Source organism: Bemisia tabaci, chromosome 5 (genome assembly GCF_918797505.1).
Source record: "Bemisia tabaci chromosome 5, PGI_BMITA_v3".
NCBI lineage: Eukaryota > Metazoa > Arthropoda > Insecta > Hemiptera > Aleyrodidae > Bemisia > Bemisia tabaci.
This window is the reverse complement of record NC_092797.1, coordinates 12,437,328-12,463,635: the sequence shown is the minus strand read 5'-3', so window position 1 is coordinate 12,463,635 and position 26,308 is coordinate 12,437,328. Positions and strand designations below refer to the sequence as shown.

The following is a 26,308-nucleotide window of genomic DNA, read 5'->3' as shown; positions in this document are numbered from 1 at the left end:
TTTTTTTTTTTATTTATTTTTTGTTTTTTTGTTTTTTCAATAAAACAAATTGACTGGGACTAGAATCATCGTATCTCTGAAGACAAAAGCTAAGTTTTTTGATACAGAAATACTAATATATTCATCCTTTATATAATCAGGGAGATGTTGACCCAAATATTGATGTATATTTTCTCTGTTCGCCCAAATTAATGATGGTATTTTCTTTTTTCAATAAAATTAATTTACATTCCACGTTCTTAAAGCAATATTTTCTCCAAAATTCAGCAAAAAATAACAATATATACCTACGCAAAAAGTAAATAAATAAATAAAGCAATGACATGAAAGTAGTATAGGTAGTACACATCTAACATTTCGGTTACATCTATTTGAATGAAAAAAATGGCAACTTAGGAAGCACATAGGTCACTTATCGACGGTGAAACTACCAAACCACGTATCTCGGTTTGCGACGTCGCAGACTTCCTGTCATACTTTATTTTTTAAATGAAAAGCTACTTGACGTCCAGTCTTGAAAATTTCCGTGATTTTTCCTCTTCGTGCGGAGAAAATTCTGTGAAAATTTCAAGGAATGATATGGATTTGGTCTACTTCAAAAAAATAAAATGTGAGCGGAGATTTTTAAACACCGCAAACGAGATACGTGGTTTGGTAGTTTCACCGTCGTTATGATGCGTATTCGGGCATATGCGTAGAGTAAAAATATCATACTTTACGCCGAAAAAACGAAACTGAAAGTTAAATGCGTTAACTTCCAAAAACCATACATAATCCAACGAAAATGAATAATTGGTAAATAACAGCTTTCTTGTATGCAAAGAAAAAAAATTAAAAATGTTAAAAAAGAGATGTCGACACAAAATTACATAGCCCCTTCAATTCTGAAGATACTACAAACGAACTGTACCTACCTTAAAATTTTCATATCCCAGAAGCAAAAGTTCCCATGACGAATATTGCTATCGCTAGCGATTGCAAAAACCAACTTGTTTTTTATTTTTATCATTTTTTTAATTTTTATTTTGTGTTTATTTTTTCATTTTCTCTATTTTTTATTTTTATCATTTTTTAATTTTTATTTTGTGTTTATTTTTTCATTTTCTTTATTTTTTATTTTTATCATTTTTAATTATTTCATTTTTTTAAATTTTTATTTTGTGTTTATTTTTTCATTTTTTTTATTTTTTATTTTTATCATTTTTTATTATTTTATTTTTTCATTTTTATTTTGTGTTTATTTTTTCCATTTTTTTATTTTTCTTATTTTCATTTATTTATTTATTTATTTATTTTTATTTTTAATTTTCTTTTTTGGATACTTACTGTGACATTGTAGGCGCCCATTGCATTTGGTAGAATGTTCCGCTACTATTTTGATTACAGATGCACCGATCATTCTCTCTCGACCTCATTTTTACAAGACCAGCCGTGTTTACTCACGAACCATCGAAGGTCTCAAGCCGGACCCACAAAAACATGACACTTATATGGACTTAGAACAGGTAAGTTCTTCTGTCAATGTACATATTTTGCACTGAAAAAATATCTTACAATGAATTGCAGAGCACGTTTCGGTATTGAAATAGGTATATATTAATGTGGTGGTCTCTTTGTAATTATCGATCGTCGAAACGTCGTAAACGTCATTTACGAAACGTCTTGTAAGGCATAAGTGCCGTTAAATGAGCAACCAGGAAATTTCGAGGATTGTAAGCTCTTATAGAATACTTAATAATTGAAGACTTACTGGTCCAACTTGTCACGAATTTGTTGAGCTAATTTTTCAATGTTAAATATCTGGTTGGTTTCTATTTGTTCATACCCAACATGCTGGATAGCACAGTCAATATTTAGCAATGAAATATGAATTCGACCGATTCACATTATATATCAATTCAACAAAGTAATGAGAAGTATCATAGCTTTTCAAATATTGAGTTTGTCTGACCGCCTGAGTGGATTCTGTTGATGTGATGACCATGAAATTGATTTTCCGATTTAATTTGTTACAGTATACTGGGACTCCGTTGCGAGGGTACAGGCGATTCCAAATAAACATGTTTCTGCGGAAAAACGAGCATGTTCGTATCCTTAATAAAGTTCCGACTGCTCTCGTACCTATAGTATGGCTAGATGAGGTAAGTAATGATAACATAAGATAATTTGCTATATTCATTTTTAAGTCGCAAGATTATTTCCGTAACTGTGCCGACCTTTAGGCATCGTAAATTGGGGATGAAACGGGGAATAATGGATATTTAAATCAATAAAAACCAATAGCGTCATGCAAATCGTAAATACCTCAATTTCAAAATTTTTGAAACCGCAGTATTTTTGGAAAAAAAAAAACAAATTTTAACATTTCCTCCGTTTGAAGTCAAATATCAGTATGAAAACCCATTGTTCGCATCGTCAAATTGATACAACTTATACCAATGCAATTATAGCGTGGATTACAATCAAATCGCCAGTATAACTCGTTGTTTGACGGATGAATGAACGTATCTACATTCCAATGTCGCAAAATTGACTGATACAATTCAATATTTTACAAGAATGTACCTGTACCATTTCTGTCCAAAATTGTTCTGATTTTCGCATGAGATTAAAGGTAAAATCAGAGAAAGTTTCAGTTAGAAGTGGTCAAGATTCTCTTGGTAATAATAAAATTTGCGAGGGGAAATGTAGCAACAATGAAATGCAGTTACGCTCTTTCGTGAGGGGAACGACGAACTTCTTGGCCCTGGTAAAAATTGGCAGTAGAATCTGTGTTCCAAAATACCATAGACCTACAGCCGGCTGTAAGATTTCCAATAGCTTCTATAGCCGGCTACACAATTTCTTATAGCCTTTTATATAGCCGATTGCGACTAAGCAACAGCCAGGCGATTAAGTGTATGCTAAACGTTACTAATAACGGATGCTACGACTTAGTGAGTTTTTGGACAACTGCTCTCTTTTTGGGCCGTAGTATCTTGGTTTATTCTGCGAGAAAAGCTCCGTACTTTTGATGGATGCCTGCCATTCCTAATATATTAGAGCGCCTTCAGTTTCGTATGATACTGTGCAATACCTCTGGTGTGAAATAGTTGCTTCAAGCGCCGTGGCACGCTGCGGCGCGGCAGGCGGGCGAGGCGGACAGCCAGCGCGAAACGCGCATTAGCGCCTACAAACCTAACAGGGATACTTCACGCGTTGCGCAATGCGTGAAGTATCCCTGTTAGGTTTGTAGGCGCCAGTGCGTCGCCGCTCCGCTTTGTGTTAGGCTCTAATATTTAATCTGGCGGAGTCTGCGCTATTCAAATCATTATTTTGAAATGTTTGCACATCCTGTATGGATTATTCTCATTTTAGTTGATGAAAAAAATATGTATTAAAGGAAGATATAAAGTGTGTTTTGTAAATATTAAGGTGGTTCCGTATCAAACTTAATGATTTCCAAAGCACACGAATCTCTACACAATATCTTATAGCCTTTTATAATCGATGGCAAAAAAGCAACAGCCAGGCGATAAAGTGTAAAGCCCGGCGATAAAGTGTAAAGCCCGGCGATAGGAACCATAGCCCGGCTTTTCATACTTTTTTTTCGCTTCGTATAGCCCGGCCGTATGCTTTTCTCCGCATTCTACAGCCAGCTATATGATTTTCTGTAGCCTTCTTTAGCCGGCTATAAGAATTCCTATGGTATTTTGAAACACAGCTCCTATCGCCAGTTTTTACCAGGGGGTGGTTGAGCCGTTTTGACAGTGAGTGACTTATCTAAAATTTAAGCATCAAAGCACGATGCAAGACAACGAACACATTATTTTCACAATCTCAAACCTGTATTCCAATGAAAAATTCTGATTTTCCAGGGGTGTGAGCTAACTGAAAAGGAGATCGATCTTGTGAACTCTCTACTGTACAATATACTCAGGATAATAGCCGCTGTCAAATGGCTTTGGATGACAGTAGGGGTCTTGCTCGTCCTCGCCGGTCCGGCCATGTTCGTGTATAAAAGGCTCAAAGAACAAAATGAGAACGCACAAACAAAAGACGACGCTGAGCTGTCCGAAAAACTGCGGTGCGAAAAAAGCGAAAATAAAGTGCAGACGACAAAATAATCAAACCCTTTGGTAAAACCGCGATGTCACTGATTAATGAAAAGGAGAAAAAACACATGCTTCGTTCGTGACATTGCAAAATATCCGTCTTATTTTTTCGGTTTTTGTTTTCTTTATCGTTTTGTTTGTTTTTTTTTATTTATATTTATTTATTTGTTCAATTTTAATAGAAATGAAAATGTACTTCTAAATTGGAATCGTATCGATTTAAATGGCCAAAAAATCTCAAAATCATTAAATCGTTTCAAAATTCATAATATTTTCCTCGATAGGAGGCATTGTTACCTTCAGATCAAGATTAACTGCGGAAAATGCATCGTAGTGAAGAGGACGAGATAGAGGTGCTTAAGAGGTACATTATGCTTGAGATTGCAATTTAATCGAAGTACCACGAGTGATGTAATAAAAAATGCTCCAACCGGAACAATCACAAAAAAAATTCCATATCATGTGGTACCGAGGTTGAACCCTACATACATTTATCATTCCTTAATCTACCTCAGAATTCAGAGAAAGAAATTAATTAGAATAGGAAAACATTTCCTTTACTTTCAGGGAAAATTTTTTGAACGTAATGTTTTGCCATTATTTTAGAATTCTTCAATCAGCTTTGATTGCAATTTAGTAAAATTAAAATATAGAGGTCTAATATTGTACTTTAAAGGACATGCTTCCATTTTAATATGCCATATCTTCCTTGTAGCTTTATTTTTTATCGAAAAAGTTACCAACTTGTCAGTAGTAAGGTAAAGTTAATGCCAATGCAATTTTGTTTATTTTTATCATACTCATTAGATTGCATACTTTTTATACCGTCTGTTTTATAATTGTTTTCTAAAAAGCTCAACAATTTATTTTTGTAACTTATAGTACTCTGTAAATATATTTATTGAAATACCTTTCTTACAAAGTTAAGCGTGATTGAAACTTTTTTATTTATTTTATATTGTGGTAACGTAACGGACTACTTGACATGGTACAAAATCAAACCTCATAACACATGTTTTCTTATCATAATTACTTAAAAGATGATGACAGCACTGAAATTTTTCAAATTCAATTCATGAAAAAATCGCATTTTTTTGTGCGTCATTCCATCCGCATAATACAAAAAACCAAAGCATACACGAGTCAAATCGAATGCTAATCTGATTTTAGTACACCTTTCTAGGGAACATTTTCTTTGTGTGCTGACTTTTTCCTCGGACAAGAATAGAGGTACCTTGTGCCTGACGGGATGATTGTTTTTAATGATGACTTGACCCAAAACTGATTTCAGTTTTTTAACGAGCGAATAATCCAAATTTACTGATAGAAACATAAAATACGAACATGAATTTTTGACGTATAACCTTAAAATCTCGAAAGTTTTTGAGGTCTTCAATATGTTCTGCAAAAAATTTGATGAGGATATATGCCTTTGAGACGTCTGATTCATACCCCGTCTATTGGTCCATTATTTTGACGTGATCGTCGAATGAAAAACATGAGATTCAGTCCCATAAATTAAAATACAAAAATAGCAAAATGAAATAAAAGCAGCAAGAGCAACAAGACCCTTTGCATATCCCTCGGGGAGACGCAAATCGAGTGTACAATCACTATCGAGAACGATCACGAGTAAGGGATACTGGGTCGTTGAGCGGAGAGGATCCACCCTTCTGCGCTAGAACCACCTAAATACCACCAGTTTGAGCCCTAGATAAGTTGATTTTTGTTAACACAGTCTTCATGCTTCATCGGCCTGTAGTTCAATCACCGCCCGAAGCTTGCAAAAGCCACTTCGTGCTCTTCGACTCGAGATATTTTTATTGTGTACCAAAAGGAATAAGAGAGAAAACGGCTTTCTTTCTAACGGTAACAGATACCTATCGATAGCCGAATTGTGAAAGCACGTATCTCTGTTTGCGACGTTACAGACTTCCTGTCATACTTCATATTTTCAGTGGGAAACTTGTCAACTTGATTTCTTGAAAACTTCCTTGATTTTTCTTCTCTGTTAGTGGAATACTGTGTTTAAATTTCGAGCTGTAAAGTTGGCTTGTTTTCTTTCAATAAAATATAATAGAAGCAGAGATTCTGAAACCTTCCAGTGGAGATACGCGGTTTCCTACTTTAGACATCGCTATCCGGCGCCGCGATACCCAGTAACCACCCCCATTCTCGTTTGAACAGGTGACCCCCAGCCTGGAAGGGATGGCATCTCATTATTAGGGCTCCCAGCACAGGCTACGAAATTGATTTTCATTTTCAATTTTATAGACTGCTTCAGAGTTACGACGCAGAAAATTATCATAGTGTACAAATGGGGCGCGTTTCTCGAAAGGGAGCCTATTTTATCAACTGTTGCCGATTTTTCTTTGACAATTCATTTTTTATAAAGAAAACAGTATATACCAACTCCTAAAAAAAGTATGAAATTCGCAATCTTTGATCTTACATTTGAAACTTAGATCAATCATTTTTTTGTGAATTTGGAAATAAACTATAAAAAGAACCTACCGCAATTTTACCTCAAAAATTCACAGCGGTGGAGTTTCATTCATTTTCTCGTAAAAAATATTAATACGCAGGTTTGATTGGTTCGATACAAGTTCTAAACAATGACATCCCATTCGAATATAGCTAAAAAATACGGAATATTAACATAAGCTTCACTTTCAAACTAACAAAGCGTGGACTTCATTAGTGCCAAAATTGTTTCAATTTCTGGCAATAATCAACCTTTCGATTGCAGGGAATCATGTAAAATGAGGAAAAACTCGAAAAACTAGAAAAGTTTGAATTAATTTTTCAATTTCCTCGAGACCTTTGAGTATTACTACAAGCTTGGCAGATTGATGTACCTACGAAGTAAAAATCACTGGCACCAGTGTGTTTTCCCCGAAAGTTCACACCATAGAAGCAGTTAGTTATATTGCTAGTCTTCAGCTCTTAGAGGAATTCTATGCCCGCGACTGACAATTCACGTTACGTTCCCAGGAAACTTCAATAGAGGAACACACATCCACACGTTTATACACACATGGCACTCACTTACACTTTGAGGAAAAGCGGGACAGTTCCATACAATTACCGTTTCCGTGGCCGACACTCGCTTTTCCTTGGAAACCGCGATTGCTGGAATGCTGGATCCACTCTTCAGTGCGGCTACACGTGGTGATTTTTTGAAGTGCCTCAATGATCACTCTCAAACGGATGAGGTTACATTCATGAGATTTTCGGGGAATAGTTACGGCTTACCGGACCATTGTGTTTGCACCTACTCCGTTGCTGCAACGACGCTTTGAAGGTGCCAGGTTGCGACCATTAATATGAGATACTTAACATGAGTTTAAATGGGGGAAAATTTCTGATTTTTCAGTAAAATTTGACAATAATGCTACACTCGAAGTGCCTTTATAGCGAGAACGCTGCTAGTTCTTTAGCATCCGGAGCAGGAAGCAAAATGAGATTTTAAGAAAATTCATTTTGTTAAGAGAGTTTTATGGGATTTTCAGGGGCTCAGTATGCAACCTATGACTAATACTCAAGAATTTGTAAAAGGCCTCTGAAGTTTGAACCATGATGATTGTTGGTTATTGCAATCTGATGTAGTGAGATTGATTTTCTTTTATATTTTTTTACCATGAAATTTCAATTCTGTACCACCATTTAGTCGACATACCGACTTTAAACGATCGAGACAATTAGTCCCTTTATGAGAAATACAGGCGATGGGCAATGCAAAGCAAACGTACACATTATTTCAACTTTATTGTAATACATTTCAATTAGTGAAACCCCTCCAGTCAGTGGATAGGCAACATACTCGACGCTCAGATGCAGTAGCATTACATTTTATTCATTTCAATAATTGAAGCTCCTTCATTTAGTAGATAAGCAACACACTCAACGCTTCGATGCAATCGCAATAGTTTTCCGTTGTAATTCCTATTCATAAATATTACAAACTGTGCTTCTTCAGTCATTAGACTAGGTTGAGAGGTCATCAACAATATGTACGCTGGTCCTTGAAAGGTAATTTTTCACTCTCCTGGCTTCAAAGCTCACATGAATGATCAATTCGGATATTTTACTAGCTTTGCTCGGGTGAAGAATAAGGGCCAAGTTTTGAATGAAGTGAACCAAAGTTTCCTCTATTTCTCGCTTTTAATGGAACATAAAGTGTCTGCATGTTTGCTCGTGTTTACGTTTCCAAATATTTTATAGCCTTCTACTCGTTTATGTTGACAGGTAAGGGTTTCAGTACCTCGACGGTAATTAAATCTATGAAGCACGAGGCAAGTTTTTGCGTGCAAGGATGTAACGTGCGCTGCAGTTTTTACTAGTACGTCGCGCCACTGCAATATATCCCCTCTTTTGAGGATAATAATAGAAAATACCGCTGCAGGCTTTTGTGCATACATTTGAAAAGAGGTTACATTCCCATTCAGATGCCATCCTGTTAAAAATAGAGAGCAGGCATTTCTGTCCGCCCTGAGAATTCACGTCGCGTGTTGGTTTTGAAACTTCTCCATCAAAAGGAGAAAATTTTTAGAAAAATCTCAAACCACATATCGACGGTGAAACTACCAAACCACGTATCTCGGTTTGCGACGTCGCAGACTTCCTGTCATACTTTATTTTTTAAATGAAAAACTACTTAACGTCCAGTCTTAAAAATGTCTGTGATTTTGCCTCTTCGTGCGGAGAAAATTCTGTGAAAATTTCAAGGAATGATATTGATTTGGTCTACTTCAAAAAAATAAAATGCGAGCGTAGATTTTTAAACACCGCAAACGAGATACGTGGTTTGGTAGTTTCACCGTCGATATCTCGTTTGCGGTGTCTGAGAATCTCTGCTCGTAATTTATTTTTCTGAAAAGGTATAAATCAACATCATTCCTTGAAATTTTTTTAGAATTTACTGCGCACAGGGCAGAAAACTCCCGGACGTTTTTAAGAATTGGACATATTTCTATCAAACGGAACTAAGCGCCATAGGGGGATGAAGGGAGAGGGGGGCTTGGATTGGCGGGTGTTGAGAACGCGATGCTCGTTCCGTCCATACTCGCAATGTTTTTCCATGACGCTTATAGTTCCGTTTGACAGAACGCGCTACCCGGGATTCTAAAATCCTCAAATGGACGTAGTTCTACCAAACAGACCTATGTGGAAGTGAGAAATATGGGGTGTGCTCGTTAGTCTCTGGCCGTAAGAGTGAATGAGAATAATAAAGCGCCAGTGACGTCAGCGGCAACGAACGAGACGCGCAACGACGGGGAGATCGTTGGAGGGAGTCTTTAACTCATGAGCCCTGTCCACAACGCTCTCTTGCCATGCCCGCGGCTCATGAGTTCCGCACTCAGCTGCACATAGGTCTGTTTGATAGAATGCAATATCCCGCTTTTTCCAATTCTTCAAAAGGAACCACGCCCACTTTTACATTGCTTCTTATCCAGATTTCTAGAGCACACCCCACATTTCTCATCGCCACATAGGTCTGTTTGGTAGAAATACGTCCAAATGGAACTCAATTTGGCGCTTAGTTCCATTTAACAGAAATACGTCAAATTGACGTTGAGCGGTCGTCCATTAAAAAAAATAAAGCAAAACAGGAAGTTTGGAGCGTCGGAAATCAAGGTACGTGCGGTTTGGGACCCACTTGCGGGCTGATTGTTGAAATCGATACACAAAGAAGACAGGAGCATGGAATGATCCTATCGGTTTAAATGGGCAGTTCTCAAAGACTACAGGAGAAAATGATGGACTAACGAAAGGGTCTTTCTTTGGTTCTGTTAGTTAGTCTACTACCTACCTAGTCATTTGTCTATTGCAACCACTCGCTTACACCGCATACATCCATATCGATGGTGAAACTGCGGAAATGCGTATCTCGGTTTGCGGCGTTGCAGACTTCCTAAATTCATTTTCTACATTAAACACCATTGAATGTTACTTTTAGGAAATTTCAGTGTTTTTCTTCTATGATGATAAATATTCCGTGAAAACTTCAAGCCATGATGTTGGTTTGGTATCCTTTTAAATAAAATAGGAGCGGAGATTCGACTTACCGCAACCGAGATACGAATTTTTTCAGTTTCATAGTCCCGTCGATATCCGTTTTGTGTTCTTTGTCTATAGTTTTGTCTACCAATTGGACGTATTTATGCGAAATGGAACTAGGTGCAAGTGGAAAGATGGGGTGTGCTCGTTAAAGCTCGGGCCATAAGAATGAATGGAAGTTTAAAAGCGCCAGTGACATCAGCGGTGAGGACCGGGTACGAGGAGGCGATACACGAGCGACGACGACTAGGTCGTCAGTCTGTAACTCATGAGCCCTGTCCACAAGACTCTTGTCATATGCCCACGATGAACTTTCCACACTGGGAAAAAAAAAAAAAAAAAAAAAAAAAAAAAAAAAAAAAAAAAAAAAAAAAAAAAACACTTAGGATCTAGAGCCCATACTCTGAAAAACATCGACAAGAAAAAGTACTCTTGACTCAATCAGAATCTAGCTTAAATCAAGGACCAAGCCTCCTAATTTAAGCGGATTTCGTTTTGATTCAAGCAAGAATCCGATTGAATCAAGAGTATTTTTTCTTGTCAATGTTTTCAAGAGTCTGGACTCTAGATCCAATGTGTGTTTTTTCCAGTGAACTATATCCACTGACCACATTGTTTCTTATGCAGCCCAAACGAGAAAACCCATCTTTCCACTTCCACATAGTTCCTTTGAGCATAAATATGTCCAAGTTCAACAGTCAGCCCACCGGCGCTTCGGATTAACAAGGGACAAAGAAACAAGTAGCACGGCTACAGGGGTGACTCGGGTAATAACAAAACAAGGGCTGCGCTCAGCTGGGCCCGAACGGGCGGGCGTGACGTCGTGACGTACGCGGCTCCCGTTAGTTCATTTGACTAATTACGCATGGCGCGCTCCACCGCCCTGCCCGCCGCCGGGGAGCAATATCTGCCGACCATGAATCGCGAGCGCCCGCCACGGCCACCTTCCAGACGGATATCGGACGCGGGCGAACGCACCTCGCGCGCCAACGCGAGCGGCGAACGCGGACCCGACGTCACGTGACAGTTTCCATGGCGCCAAGCGAGGCTTCCCCGACGCCCGGTGGGACGCGGATAGGACGCCCCTGCCGCCGGCCCGAGAACATACTCGAGCTAATTCCACATCGATCCGGATTGGATCGACGCGATGAGTCCTTTGAGCGGGTCTCGCCGTCGCAAAGATCGCAAATCGCTTCCGCGATCAGGCCCAGGGGCCGAACTTTTGGCGACTTTTTGCGAGAGGATTGGGTTGATTCTTCCAACCAGATCGGTCGTAGGGATGTAAATCAAAGAATAAAACCGCTCTGCTGAAGTCAATAACTAAATTCAACACCTTGAAGTATCACTACGAATAAGATGAACGAAACCAACACAATATGGAAATAGAGGAAACACAATATGGACAGGACGCGCGTCGCTTACGGCGCAGGGATACAGCTATTTGGACGTATTTCTGCCAAACGGAACTATGTGCATTATGATGTGAGCCCCGGTATGCACATATTCTTATGGGTCCCAGGGCTCATATCTTAATGCACATAGTACCGTTTGGCAGAAATACGTCCATTGTGCTTGATGCACGAGTTCACACCTCGCGTCATCGAGCCTTCAATTTTGCAGATGCAACACGGACATCCATCAAGCACGAATAGTTGTATCTCTGCGCCGTAAACAACGTGCGTCCTCTCCCTTGCTCTAATTCCATGTTAAATTTGCGAGTTCCCACCTCGTACCATCGCTCCTTCAATTTTTCAGATGCAACATGGACAGCCATCTAGCATTTTTTTTTTTTTTTTTTTTTTTTTATTTATGTAATCACAATAACGATATACACAAAGAGATTTTAGACCTGTGTAGTCTTTTAAATCTTAACTTTAACTTATATACTAAGTATAAATAAACAACTGCTTTTACATGGTTATATGGTAACAAGGGGAATCAGAAAATCAGAAATGTAGAAAAATCAGAATAAGTGAAAATTAGAAAAATCAGAAAAGGGGGTATTAAGGCAAAGAAGAACAACGTAGAATGCTTTGTGGTAATCAGGCCAGGTGGCCCGAAGTGAAAACTGCAAGAAAATGAAATTACTAAGTTACGAAAATTATTGAAAGGTAAGTACGGTAGATTACTGAAGTTTAAGAATGATAAGAAAAGCAGGAAAATAACTAAGTTTAGCTATGTCAAGCCTCACGGGTAACGTGAGAACTTTTGCCTTTAGCAAGCGTGTACCCCTTCAGCCGACATAGGCCATCAGGGGTCAGAGGCAAGAGCCTAACACCGGCGGAAAAGGGGCGAGCTCAGCTCAAACGTTTTACGTCTTTTTAAGCGTCGCGGGGCAGCAGACCAATCTAAGAGCGATATCGCTTCCGGATTGGAGTGTCTACCCAGCCGATCCTCATAGTTCAAGTAAAGTCTAGAGATATAGACTTCCATGGATTCTATCCCGAGCTCGCCTCTAATATCGGCGTTACGCTCGTACCATCTGGCCCCGGTCATTTGGCGCAAGATTTTATTTTGTGTTATCTCAATTTGGTTTAGGTTAGAGTTTGCTGCGCAGGCCCACATCTGGCTGCCGTATGCCCAGATTGGCCTTATCATGGATTTATATAGGAGAATTTTATTATTTAATTTTAATTTTGAACGCTTACCTAGAAGCCATAACATTTTTCTATGCTTAAGTTCGATTTGCTTACGTTTAGTTAGGATATGTTCTTTCCATGATAATTTACTATCCATGATAAGGCCAAGATAAGTAGCCTTTGAAGAATGGGGGATAGCAGTATTCTTTAGGATCAGAGGTGTGTGAACGTAGGGGCGTAAAGTAAATACCACGTTGACCGATTTAGTGGCGTTGAGCACAGTACGATCGTTATCTGTCCATTCCTGGATGTCGTCCAGGCTTTCTTGCAGATTTCTGACCGTTTCATCATATGTGGGAGCTGAAGACGCTACGGCTGTATCGTCAGCGAAAATACCCAATTTGCCCTTTTTGGGCTTTGGAATATTGGCCGTAAAAAGGCTATAAAAGCCATCTAGCATGAATAGTTGTATCTCTGCGCCGTCATCAACGAGCGTTCTTCCTTTTGCTCTATTTTCGCATAAGAACCATGTTTCTCATTGTATAACGAACGGAGAGCGAGGATGGGAACGGAGAACGAACGAAGGAATTAAAAATGGGTACATTTAACAAAAAATATTATATTTTCGTCATGTAATTGGTGTACATATGTTGCACAATACAGTATTTTGTGTAGCCATTCCAGTTTCCTTGCGTTTTTTTTTTTTTTTTTTTTTTTTTTTTTTTTTTTTTTTTTTTTTTTAAGAGTAAAAATTGAGCTCTCGTATCATGGAATTCCTGTGGACATAACAAATTCACGAGTCTATAACTTTGAAATCCTAGAATCGAAGCGGTTGGTCCCTCTTAGCGGCAAACAATGCAACGAGACATTAGTAGATGTCGGAAATCGGTCTGTTGCAAAATGCAGCTGGAGCAAAAGTAAGACTTATTCCCTAAAGAAAATTGCTCAAAATCACGATGATATTACCATTGGTTTTGTCGTATTTTTTCTTCTTTTTCTTTTTTAAGATGCATTTCTTAAACACTGAAAAAAAAATCTCGGTGTATTCACTAAGAAAAGGGAAAAATTACCAAGAATTCAGAGTTCTATTTGATCCCAATTTTTTCTCGGTAAAATTACTATTCATGGAATTGGTAATTTTACCGAGAAATCTCTGTAAAATTATTGAACTTTCTCGGTAATTTTACTGGACCTTGGTAAAAACGCCAATATTTTTTATCGACTGTGGTAGAATTACCGAGATAAAATGGCAAAGTTACCGGGAATTGATTACCAATAAAAGTGTTATTCTTACGTGGAAAAAAACGGTAAAAATACCGGTTTTTAGGTAAGCTTACCAGTCTGTCTTGGTAAAATTACCAATAATTGGTAAAAAAAAGTTAGATAGGAAAGGTACTAACGGACCTTGGTAAAAACTCCGAGAATTTTTTTTCAGTGAACTTTTAAATGTGACGTAAATACATCATACCCATCTTCCTGTTTGAGTGAGAATTTTCACGTTGGGCCTCTGCCGTTCCACTGTGCGACGCCCGACTGCGAACGGGGGACGAGGAACCTCTCTTCTTCATTTGATGGGAACTCCGTTGGCGCGAGTGAACGCACTACGCGACGCTGACGCATCAAGCGAAAGGGTAGCTGAACCCCCGTGCGCATGTCCCATCCCTCGATCGGCGGGGGAGGAAAACCCCCCGTGAAAACATCGCCTTAGCGCTCAGTTTCTAGAAACAACTTGAACCCTCAACCGTATCTCGCTCACCGCTAGAATAAACCCGTCATACGTTGTATTTACTTCCTTCGTTTTTTCCGTAGTTTACCGAGTAGACCATACAATGGTAATTTAGTTGAAAGACAGTATTTTACAGCCCCCCTTCCCCACCTTATTTATTTTCGTTTCTCCTTCGTTTTCCGTTTCCCCGTTTCGTTCGTTTTTTGGAAGTTTTGTTTGCGTTTTCACCCCTGTTTTTAACTTTGAATTAGCGGTTAAGTTGACTTGTTGGATCGTTTTTCTAGCATTATTAGTTTTGAACTAGAGGGTAAGTTAGCTGTTGAACGTCGTATCATCGGTGTTTTTGTACTCGTTTGCTTGTAGATTCGTGCTTCGTTGTTTATTTTTACCGAGCTCTGCGCAAGGGTGCTAGCTACGAGGGCGCGTTTATAAAAGCATGTATGTATGTCAAGAGATCAATGACAGATGTGTCGTTTCTGAGCGAAATCGAAGACGTTGGTTGCTTATCCAATCGTCTTAGTGTCAGTGCTCGCTGTCATGAAGTTTCTACGCGCTCCTAGCAGCGTGAGACTGCTGAACTTACAGTCTCCACGTCGCGTCGCCGCCTCGTTTTTTTGCGAATTCACGTCATCAATCAGCTCTCGAATACAAACTGTTGATTCGTTCATTAGCGCAGCACGTTCTTTTTTCACCCTTAATTTACTCATTGATGAATTGAAGCGGTCCGAGACAAAACAGTTCCCTTACAACTCGCGAAGTTGCAAACTGCTGCTCGTTTTTTGATTTATTTACTTAAGAGGTATTGCAAATTTTCCTTTAACATTATTTGTGAATTTTCTTCGCGACACCACACAAATTCCATGAAATTTCCGGTGCACATTAATTAATGAAAAATGAATTGTTAGTTGAAATTTCAATACCTTGCGATGAAGTTAAGCATATATCTGGTCCCTTCCACCCCTGTCTTTTTGTGACATTCCGATAGCCACGTGATGACGACTGAAGTACATAGCCAATGCTTGTTTGTGCGAGGAATGCAAAAGATTTGGTACACTTTCGGTTTGAATAACACACACACAAAGGAAAAGTATTAAAAAGTTAACTTTATTAAAATGCCGTGTTCATTATTAATTCAGCTGCAGGTAATAATTTTGTACATTGATGTGAAAAGAACATGTTGGATGTTTATGGAAATATTTTTTGAGTTTTGGGAAATTTACAAGTTTTTAAAACCGTGGAGCATTCAAATTACGTATATTTGTATCCGTGCCGAAAATATCTAATCTGAAAATCTAATTGACAAATAAATAAAAAAAATTCAATTCAAAATAAAAATATAATGCACTTACTAATACCTGCAACCTTTATTTGGGTAACAGTTTTAGGGGTACAAGTGTTTTTCAAAAATGTATCGAGGTTGCGTACAGGATCGTGAGCAAGTGTTTAAATTTCGCCACTGACCAGGGAATTTAATCTCGGTTTTATATAAAGCTATCCCACTTGACACCCCGAATTTTATTGTCGAACTTTGCCCCAAACTTTGGACTGGAACAACTGTTCATTCCTAAAATATTTTCACAATTTATGTCTGAGTAAAAGGAGAAGAGAGAGGAGACGCATCCTCCATCTTTTGTCATCTTGAGAGACGACATGCCCTCTGGTATGTAATTACAAGAATTGCCATAATCACCATCAACCATATACTCCTTTCCCCTGAAGTCTGGGTCCGGGTAAAAATACAACCTATAGTTGCCAATGGTGTTGCTCTGAGTGAGGAAACAAAGAACTATAAACACACTGAATTCTATAACCAACATTTTATGAGGAGTCAGGGAAACAACGAACAGAACTGTTGTCAAGACTGAGTTTTGAATAATCCTGACACACCTGTTCAGCACGATGAATCTTAAAGCACGCAAAACTCCGCTTTTTACACAATTATTTGTACAGAGATAGAGTTATGGTTCACGAGAACGCTATAGTACCAATCGGGAGTATGATAACATATGAAATGCATCTGAGCAAACATTGCAAAATGCATTTTGCAGTTCTTCTGGAAAACAAAAAATGGCATTATTTACGCATGTGTGGAAAATGTTATACTCGATTATTTGCGAGAGAACGAACATCCACTATGGTGTACGGGAAGTTAAACATTTTGGGCGACCAGTGAATAAAATTGACATTCTAGTTGAAAACAAGCGGGAAAGTTCTAAAACTGTCGTATTAGAAAAGCGCTCAGGTGTTAGTAAATGTATTTAATGAAGAAAGGACGTATAAACTCCGTCGACTTGGCTGGCAAATGAAAATAAAACATCAGCTGATAGCAAACAAAGGTTACCAAGGAAACCGTAAACGCGTATTTTTGTTTCCCGAAAATGAGCTCACCGTTGAGCTCATCAGGCGCGTTTTTTTTTAGGCTTCATTTGAGTTCAACGATCAATTTCGATAAGAATTACTCTACCGCTAAGAAATTGTCTTATAGACAAACGATCGAAACTACCTCCGCATTACGTTAAAAGCATAAAATACAGTTTTCACAGCTTTATTTATTTTAAAAATGGACCCCCCCCCCCCCCCAAAAAGCCTACACATCGATGAGCTGGTGCGCCATTTAAACGCATTAGCACTAGTATACTAGTACTCAGAGGCAAGTCGAAATCAAAAAGCGCTGCCTATCGGCTTAGCGCTTAAAAGTAACATATATACTCTGCTGATAATCGAGAGGCTGTGGCGCACAGTGGATCGAGTCAATGGGAGAGGTCGGAAAAAATGTGGAAACTTTAAAAGCTTATAACTCCGTTAATTCACAAGTTTGAGGTTCTAAAAGTGGTCTCATGGGATTATTTCTAAAATTTTCTTCTTAAACACCCCTTCTAATTTAAAATGTGACAAAATAAATATCAAAATATGCAGTTTTAGTAAAAAATTCCACGTCCGATCACTCTAATTGACTCGATCCACTGTGTGGCGCATGACGAAAAGGATACAGAATACATGACACGTAAATGAGTGGATGAACATCGATTGGGTCCTGACGTCAGTGTCTTATAACTGAAAAAAAAAAACTGTTTGTTGTAGTTGATCAGGCTGATACGTCAAATGGTTTGAGGAGTACATAGGAGTTTGGCTGGCTCTAGATGGGAAGTTTGATCATGTCATCAGATGAAGTAATTTGCAAGGAGGGAAAGCAATCGCGTACATAGAGTTGAAAATGGCGGCCGGTTTAAGTTAAAATGTCGCGATATTGATAATGTGACTGTTTTCTCGAAGTTTAAAACATATGGCAAAGTGATGCTAATTAGTTTCAGGTGAATCTTAAAAAACTCCCAGTGAAAAATGTCTCCACGCAGGCGGCGCGCGGCGTTTCGGCTGAGCCGTGATTCTTTTGTTTCGTTGATAGAGTTGGTTCAGCTTACTGTGCGTCCTTGATTCTAACGCGGGAATTGGGAAAATTTCTTTCAAAATTAAAAAGTCATTAGTCGTAATTAAAGAATTCTTCTGCCCATCAACACCAAAATGTATATCTATATAAATAAAATCGTTGGGGGTTTCACTGTAACGCTTATTTCTGGAGTTCTACCGGACCGATTTCGACGATGCTTGACTCTGGTGAAAGCCCTTGACGTCCCGATGTCCGCAAAACTTTCAGACTTCCAAATTTTTCAGCCTCTTTCGCTTGAGACGCTCTTAAAGCCAAATCCACCCCCCTCCGACCTTAAGTTTCCGAGAGTTGCGGTATATTTCCGTTGTAACGCCTAATTTGAGAGATCTACCGGGGCGATTTTTACGATTTTTGGGTCGACTGCAAGCTTCTAGCTTCCAGATGCTCGCAAAACTGTCAGACTTCCAAATTTTTCAGACTCTTCTTCCTGAGACGCTCTTAAAGCCAAATCTACCCCCCTCCGGCCTTAAGTTCCCGGGAATTGGTGTATGTTCCTGTTGTAACGCCTATTTTGAGAGATCTACCGGGGCGATTTTTACGATTTTTGGGTCGATTGAAAGCTTCTAGCTCCTAGATGCTCGCAAAACTATGAGAATTTCCAATTTTTCAGCCACATCTGTGTAAACCGCTGAGAGATGCAAATAGACCCCTCTCCATATTACTACTACACAGCCTTCACCCAACGCCGAAGGTCAAACTCGGACTCTGTCTCAGCACTGCTCTGTCTGAATAAAAGGAAGCCGCCGCAGCTATGTGGTTCCATAAAACTGTCGAAGCGGCGCGATGACATGGGTTTTCCCGTCCTTTTGTCTAACATCCCTCGAGACCGAGACTGCCCGCTACGGGATCGCAGCCCTATTGTCTCATATGCCAAACAAAATCTGCCCCTCAAAATTTAAAGACAGTAAAAATGCAATTTCTTCTATCATTCGGAAATTGTTTTTACAGTGTACATTTTTCGATTCGCGGTGAAATTTTGAGCAGAATGGTGGTCAAACTAATGAAAATACATGATTCTACGGTACACTAAGATCGATACCACAACTGCTGCATTTATAACTTGCTGAACGATATTTCCATTACTTATCAACATATCACGACGAAATTTAGTTCATTGTAATAAACTTTTTTAGCAGAGCGTAAATTTACTGAGAAAGTTGAAATCGAACCCGATGAGAGAAATTTCATCAATTTTTTTGAAGCTCCACTAGGCCGAGCAGGAAGGGAAAAAAGGATGACGAATTGAGATCTATTGCTGCCACCTGGTCTCCTGACTCATGTCCAGGCCCAGCTATTCTTGAACGCTTTGACGAGATTTTGTTGGCAGACAAGTCAAAACATGATTTTCCGACCAGGGAGCGACATCCAAACTTCGCGCTAATGCTCTCATTGTATTTTTATTGGAGTTATGTCCGAATACTTTGAAAAAAGCCGAAAATGGTCTCTTTTTTAAAGCGCAGTGTTTGCAATTCTGCCCTGCCAAGGAAGAACGACATATGAACATTCGAGAGTTGCCAAATTTTCTTCGATAAAATGTTTATTTTTGAGGAAAATTATGAATATTTTCCCCATGAAATTTTCAGACGTTTTAGATCAAATTAAAAACAAAATTATCCAAGAAATTGGTAGACCAGCATTCAAAAATTTTCCTGAAATTTAGTGGTTTTCCAGGGGAAATTTGGCAACGTCTGAAGACTCATACGGCGTTCTTCCTTACCACTGCAGAATTATGTTCGTCCCTCCCGTTACCCCAACATCAGCCACCTTTATCGAAGAGCAAAGGAAAACCGTGGGAAAAAACAGGAAACAAAATGTTTTCAGGACTGAATTGCTTCCTCTGAGTTGCTCCGAAAATCAGTCTATTCGTGTACGCTGCCAACTTAGCTGCATCCTGCATCTCGAGAGCAACACTGATTAGATTTCGAAATCTCGCGACTTTTTGAGAGGTTGCCCATCGCTCATCTGCTTTCGTCGGATACGTTCTTTTACGGTTATGTTAGTTGATCGATGGGTACTTAACAATATCTGCTCAATTTTTCTTTCTTTTTTCACGGAAAATTTCCGATTTGGACGTATTTCTATGAAACGGAACTAAGCGCGAGGCTTTTGAAACATACTAAAACATGAAAATTTGCAACATACTTTTAAAGTATGTTCGCCATAAAGTATTACTTTATGGCGAACGGTAAAGTAAAACAAACTGAGAGTAATATACCTTGATGGCTGTACATTGTTTACTTTACAAATATTTTTTACCTTGCTGAACGTGGCCGGAAAAAGCTAAAAATATTGGTAGAGTAAAAATTGTAGGCAGCCAGTATTAAAAAAAAATTACAGTTTAGTTTTAAACCTTACCGTGTCATTACATCGTAAGTAAATTGAAAAAAATCCTGAATAAATATGACGAATAAATTAAGAATAAAGCGTATCAAAAAAAATTTAAAAAAAAACAACAATAAAAAGCTTAAACGTAATTATGAACCAAATAACAGGTGCATTCGAAGTTACAGCTAAATCGATGCAAGTCTCCACGTCGCCGCCACGTTTTTGCGAGTTTACTTCATCCATCAGCTCTCGGAAACAAACTGTTGATTCTTTCATTAACGCTCCGCGTTTTTTTCTTCACTCTTAATTTATTCATTGATTAATTGAAGACTCTAGGGACAAAGGGGCATAATTGCAATGCGAAGTTGTGAGCTTTTGCACAACATATTTTTATTCACTCAAGAGCGATTGCACGGTTTTTTCTAATTCGTTCTTAAATTTTTCCTCGTGTTTTAACATAATTATTAGGTGCAGTTAAATGAAGAGGTAAAATAAATTGTCAGTCTATAAACTTTGGAGCACTGAGATGCGCCCCTCTAGCTCCAACCCCTTCCGTCGGGTGCATGCAACTATTCCTACTTAGTGGATGTGCATGGTCCCATACTTAAAAATTGAAGGCACTAAAAGATATCTCGACCATAGAGTAACTGACAAATAGTATGCGCCGTGAGTGTCGCTCAAAGCCATCAAGTGTTTTTATGGGTCTTTATCACTATCTCTATCGGATGACTTTGATAAACAAATTCCTGTTTTTGATTAGCGAAGTTGTAGATGTAAATCTAGCCTCTTTATGGAGGTAGTTATAATAATATTTATTTCAATAGAGATAGCTCAGACCCATAGAAATATATTTAACAATGAGCAAGGCCGTTCGCATCATGTTGCTACATGCATTACTGCAATTATGTCACAGTTGCCATCTAGACAAAGCTTACATTTTTAATTTATAAATCAAGAAAGATCGGTAATAGATAAGCCGGTGGTTAACCAGCATTGATAGTTCTATTTATACTTAAGTGGCAAGTTACATACATATGCGTCGCTCCTATACAATGTGGCACTCAGCGATATCCAAAGATAGTAGCCTAAATGGACCGCGTTAAACAGAAAGGAACCAAGCCACATCAGCTGTTGCCAAATTTAACAGGGGAATTAGATTGTTTACGAGAGAACGCTTGTGCGGATTCCTTTGAAAATGTTAAGGAATTTGCTTTGTATTATGGAGAAAATTCAAAGAAATATGCACAAAACTCCGCACAGCCGTTTTCATGTAAAAAATTAAATTGCCAGATTAAATTTGGCAATAACTGATGTGGCTTGGTTCCTTTCTGTTTAACGCGGTCCAAATAATACCATTTAAAAGGTTCCAATCGACTTATTTTATATTTTTAACACAAATTACGCACATAATTTGTGATTTTATTCTTTACATAAACGCATGTCAATCAGTTTACACTCACAAAATAAATAGGCAAAATTTTCAATAAAGAACCACTATTTCTGGCTCATTCTAGGAGCACGACGTGTGTAATTGATTTCCGTATGCAGATAGATGCTTTTATGAATGAACAAAAAATGATGGCTCTCTATTGCAAAATGAAGCTCGACCCAATCACTTTAAAAACTGTTGATGCTTCAGAGCGTGAAAAATAGATGAGTACAAGATATATTGATGGCAGACGTGCGGAAGTACGAGTCTCCGTTTGCGAATTTGTAGATTCCGTGCCATGCCTTGTTTTATCTTTGGAAAACAGATCAACGTAATTCTTGAAAACTAATTCCTTGATTTTATATCTCTTTCAGCATGAATTTAGTAGTTAGTTAATTGATAAAATACGACGATCATCAACAAGACTAATCACGTCGGAAACCAGGAAAATACCTTTAATTTTGAGAATTATTTGAAGACTTTTAAAATTTCGGTAGTGAAGTTTCAGAGCTTAAAGGAAGGGTGTTCGAAGGCAGATAATTTTGAATTTTGATGCGTGTAGCATAGATTTTTGAGCAATGTAGCAAAATATTGTCGATTATAATGGGGCTTTGTACAGGAAAATTTGACAACGAGAGTAAACTGAAACTGGAGATCAGAGGTAAATTGGCTTACTTCTCCTCGAAAAAATAGAATAAAAGCGTAAATTTTCTAACACCGCAATAGAGATACATGCTTTTGCTTTTTGGTTAGCGATGTGTTTCTTTCCCATGTATCGTTGGCACGTTCTTTGCTAGATTTTTGTACCGCCATGCAACGCTCCTTTTACGTGGTTGGTTTTGGTTACAACGACACAGTCCTAATTAGCATTCCCAAGTGGAATCATGCCTGATATTTGCTCACCGGGCCTAAAAACAAAGCATTTCCTCCTTCAAGCGCACAGTCTCTTGAACATTAATCTCAATCTCCAGACATTAATCACAAGACTGCACACGCCAAAGGAGGCTTCGCAAAAGCTGATAATTAGTGTTATTCTCAAATGAGCTCAGCATTAGGTGTAAGTTTGTGCTGTCAGGATTGTCTTTCTTCGTTTCAAGCTCTCGTGTGTTACTCTTGTTAGTGTGTATCCCCTCGAAAATGTCTCAAAGTCTCTCTCGTTATTAGCTTGCAAGATCCTTAACTTTTCTCTGTAAAAATTATTGTTATTAACTTTTACGCAGTGATGCCACGTTACTGAAGGAGGTATAAGCACAAAAATTAATTTTGAAGGAACTTTACTTTCTGGTGTCGTACCAGATATTATCCTTCACAAATTCTTCGTCCATCGCATGATGGATAATTTGTTGGTGTCTGAAAAAAGTATATTTTTAAAATAAATCGATTCAGTAAGCTGAGCACAGTGATGTTTTCGGTCGCTGAACTGAATTTTTTATTTTATTTGCCGCAATAGAAAGACTTTTAATCAATTGATCCTCTTAATAATAGGGAATTATAAAAAGGCGAGGAGCTTAAGACCTGTGAAAAGGACACATTGACTGAAGTACACAGAACCCTCGTTCTAAGTACTGGCTACGGAGATGGCATACTGCCAGGAACTGTCATCTCGCATTCATCGCCGAGGAAACATTATTATCAGAAAAATGGTGACAGAATGATAATTATGGCTTCCGAGGGACCTTAGCAGCAGGTTGAATATTGAAATATAGATACAACGATAGACAAAGGAGACAAATATAAAATGGAGTGATCCAATTGGTTGGAACGGGTGCTTGTTATGAACTAAAGAAGAAAATGGTGGGCTTACCATGGGGTTTCTCGTGAATTGCCGTTAGCTAGTCTATTACTCCCTTCCTTTGTCCATTGCAACCACTCGCTTCCACCAACAGGGCTGCTCGATATTCAATTTGTCTTTTTTTGTCTATCGCTTTATCTATCAATTCCAATAATCAGCCCGCAGGTATAGATAAGCGGTTATCTAACCAAGATGCAGGTGCCGTTCATTTAAGATAAAGAGAGGGCAGAGGAAGCTCGATAGCAATAATTCTTCCGGTAAAGGAGACTCAATGCCAGTTTAGAGCTGTATGGGTCGAGATAAACTGCTAGGAGGAGACGTGACTTATTGCAAAATAGCGCTGTAATTCCTTCTTTTATTAACCGCTCTTTGGGTCGTAAGTGCAGTTATTGCGCAGTCCCTTAGTCCACTGTTAAAATATTATATCAAAGCAATGATTATAAAGACTTTTCCAGGTTTACTGAATCCGCCCTTAGTGTACTTCTCGCGAGTTAATGGCTTTTTCGTGAGTTTCTTGGTGTGTCCTTTCATTCTAAAGATGTTTTGTCCGTAAGTTTGTATCCTCATAGTTCTCAAAGGCAAACGATTTAAATAAATTTTCTATAATTTATGTAGAATAGAAATTCTCACTTTTCCTAACAACAGACGTTTTTTCAACAATTTTTCCATTAGAGGTAATGCGTCATTTGTCCTGAAATTTTCTTTCCTTATCACAAGTTTTTCTAATCCTTTTTCCCTACTTGTTTTTTGTTCCATTATACATTAAACCTTATAGGTGAGATAATATCCTACTGGTTTTTTCCCTAGGGGTATTTGTCTTGATTCTAATTGATACTTTCACATGAGTAGAGCAAAGGGAGGAGCTCACGATTTTAACCTACATTTTTTAGATTTACCGATTTTGTTGAAATTAGAGGAAGTAATCTTAGGAAACAAACAGGTAGGATAGAATAGTCGTATAGGACGTACTATATTTTGAAAAAAAGAGTAGGAAAGAAGAATTAGGGAGACTTGTAGTAGGAACATTCTTTTAGGAAAAATGACTTGCCACCCCATGAGGACTACACAAGATTTGTACGAATGAGAAAATTTTATAGAGACTCGCTGGCACAAATTATTATATTATTGCATATATTAATATTCTATACACCCGAACAAATTTGAAATGAGAAACTCTATATAGGAAGCGTTCAAGTTAAATGACAGTAAACTCACGACGAGTCTGTAAGAATCAAGGTTGCGAGATAGTGCGATAAATTTGTATAATTTCAATGAATTTTAATACGGGAACAGATATGCTTTTCCTGCACTATCCGGCAACGATGGTAAGGACAAAGACGGCGGAGAAGACGCAACGCCGAGGAAATCACACGATGTGAAAAAAGCTATTAAGAGAGAGCATTCATTGCCGGGGATGAATCAATACTGCTCAGGACATTCTCGGAAGCTCGAAAAGACGCTCGGACATTCGACAGACTCCGACAAACTGTCGAGGAAGCTTCGGGAGAGAGATTTTTCTTCCGTTTTTGAGGGGGCGTTTAAATATTGCGCAACGCAGTGTATGCGTGCACTATTGTGTCCTTTCCGTGGCAAGTGCGCCGCTCAGCTCTCGGAGACCGATTCGCACCATTTCTGCGAGCCTTCGACAGTCATCTACAACTGGACTGAACTTTGCAATTAAGAACTACAATTTCTGGCTCATGTCAAAAACAGCATCAAATTATGCCATAAAGTTCCTTATGCTTCATGGATGCGTTTAAAATTGTGGTACCTAATTGCAGAATGTTGTCAAATTATACTGACTTTCATCCAAAATCACAGAAATTGGTGCAATAAATGTGTGGTTATGTCTGAGACGAAGATTGCAAACCCATGGAATCAGATTTGAGTCCTCAGTACCTGATGAAATGATGTGTTTTCTTCTTCTTTCAAAAATAAAACCGCACAATCGATGGTGGCCATTGATAATATTCGGCAAAACCAGATTCTACCCATTTAAATGGACTACATATTGCAATTCGGAGCTACAATTTCTTGTCCATCTGTAAAAACATTTATGCGTGCAGGGAAACTAATTGTACTTACGTTGTTTCTGAACTGAGCGAGAAATTGTAGTTCCTAATTGCAAAGTGCAGTCCAAATGCATGTAAAATAACCTATCAGTTTTAATGCTTGAATTCTCGCTGAGAGAAACGATGTTGCTGACTTGCAAGAGTTGCCACTGCTAAAACTCCGATCGGTATGAGAAAGAAAGGAATATTTGTCATGAATCATGGGAACCTTGAACTTTTTTATACAACAAATTATGAGTCACATTAGCTGGCTGACAATAAGACGCAAAAATTATGGGAAGAAACAGATTTTTTCAATCCGATTGAGAGGGAACAGAATCGACCCTGCCAAAAGATCGGCGTGTTACAATCGATTCGATCTTTTCAAAGATCTATGCACGATTCCCCATCAATGATCGTAGATCGTGCATTCTCTTAAAAGCATATGCAACTTACTTACATCGAAATCTCAGAAAATGCAAACTTTGATACACAATAACAATCAGGGCCGGATTTACCTACTTGCTGCCCGTGGGCCGCCTGTATTTTGCCGCCCCCTTCTCATTCGTTTTGAAACATCAATAAAAACCATCAAACGAACGTGCCAGCGGGGGAGGGGGCCTAAGACGCGTTTACTCGTGTTGGACACATTTTTTGCGAAAGCCCTGTCAACACTAGCAGAAGTTCACAGAACTTTGTGCGAAAGTTAAGTTTCATAAACCTATCTCTGTGTGGACAAGGCCTTCCACTCATAAGAAATGAACGGAAAAACAAACATAAATGTGGATTAATGATTTTAACTTCCGC

General features: G+C 38.5%; 2 protein-coding genes across 5 annotated transcripts in view; both read left to right on the top strand.

The window, feature by feature from the left end:
- Window positions 1-5,021, top strand: part of LOC109042205 (sensory neuron membrane protein 2) — a 43,200-nt gene extending 38,179 nt beyond the window's left edge. The window contains exons 8-10 of the mRNA XM_019058840.2: window positions 1,387-1,505; window positions 2,016-2,141; window positions 3,858-5,021. Of these exons, the coding sequence (XP_018914385.2) occupies window positions 1,387-1,505; window positions 2,016-2,141; window positions 3,858-4,106 (494 nt within the window). The 3' untranslated portion in view covers window positions 4,107-5,021. The remainder of the gene's footprint in view (window positions 1-1,386; window positions 1,506-2,015; window positions 2,142-3,857) is intronic.
- A 9,219-nt stretch (window positions 5,022-14,240) lies between these two features.
- Window positions 14,241-26,308, top strand: part of LOC109042241 (melatonin receptor type 1A) — a 64,636-nt gene continuing 52,568 nt past the window's right edge. Inside the window, exon 1 of one of the 4 annotated variants that reach the window (XM_072300299.1) lies at window positions 14,241-14,565. The gene's annotated coding sequence lies outside the window, so the exon portion shown is untranslated. Of the gene's footprint in view, window positions 14,767-26,308 lie in introns of all 4 variants that reach the window. The other 3 variants (XM_072300297.1, XM_019058895.2, XM_019058894.2) reach the window with 3 other exon arrangements.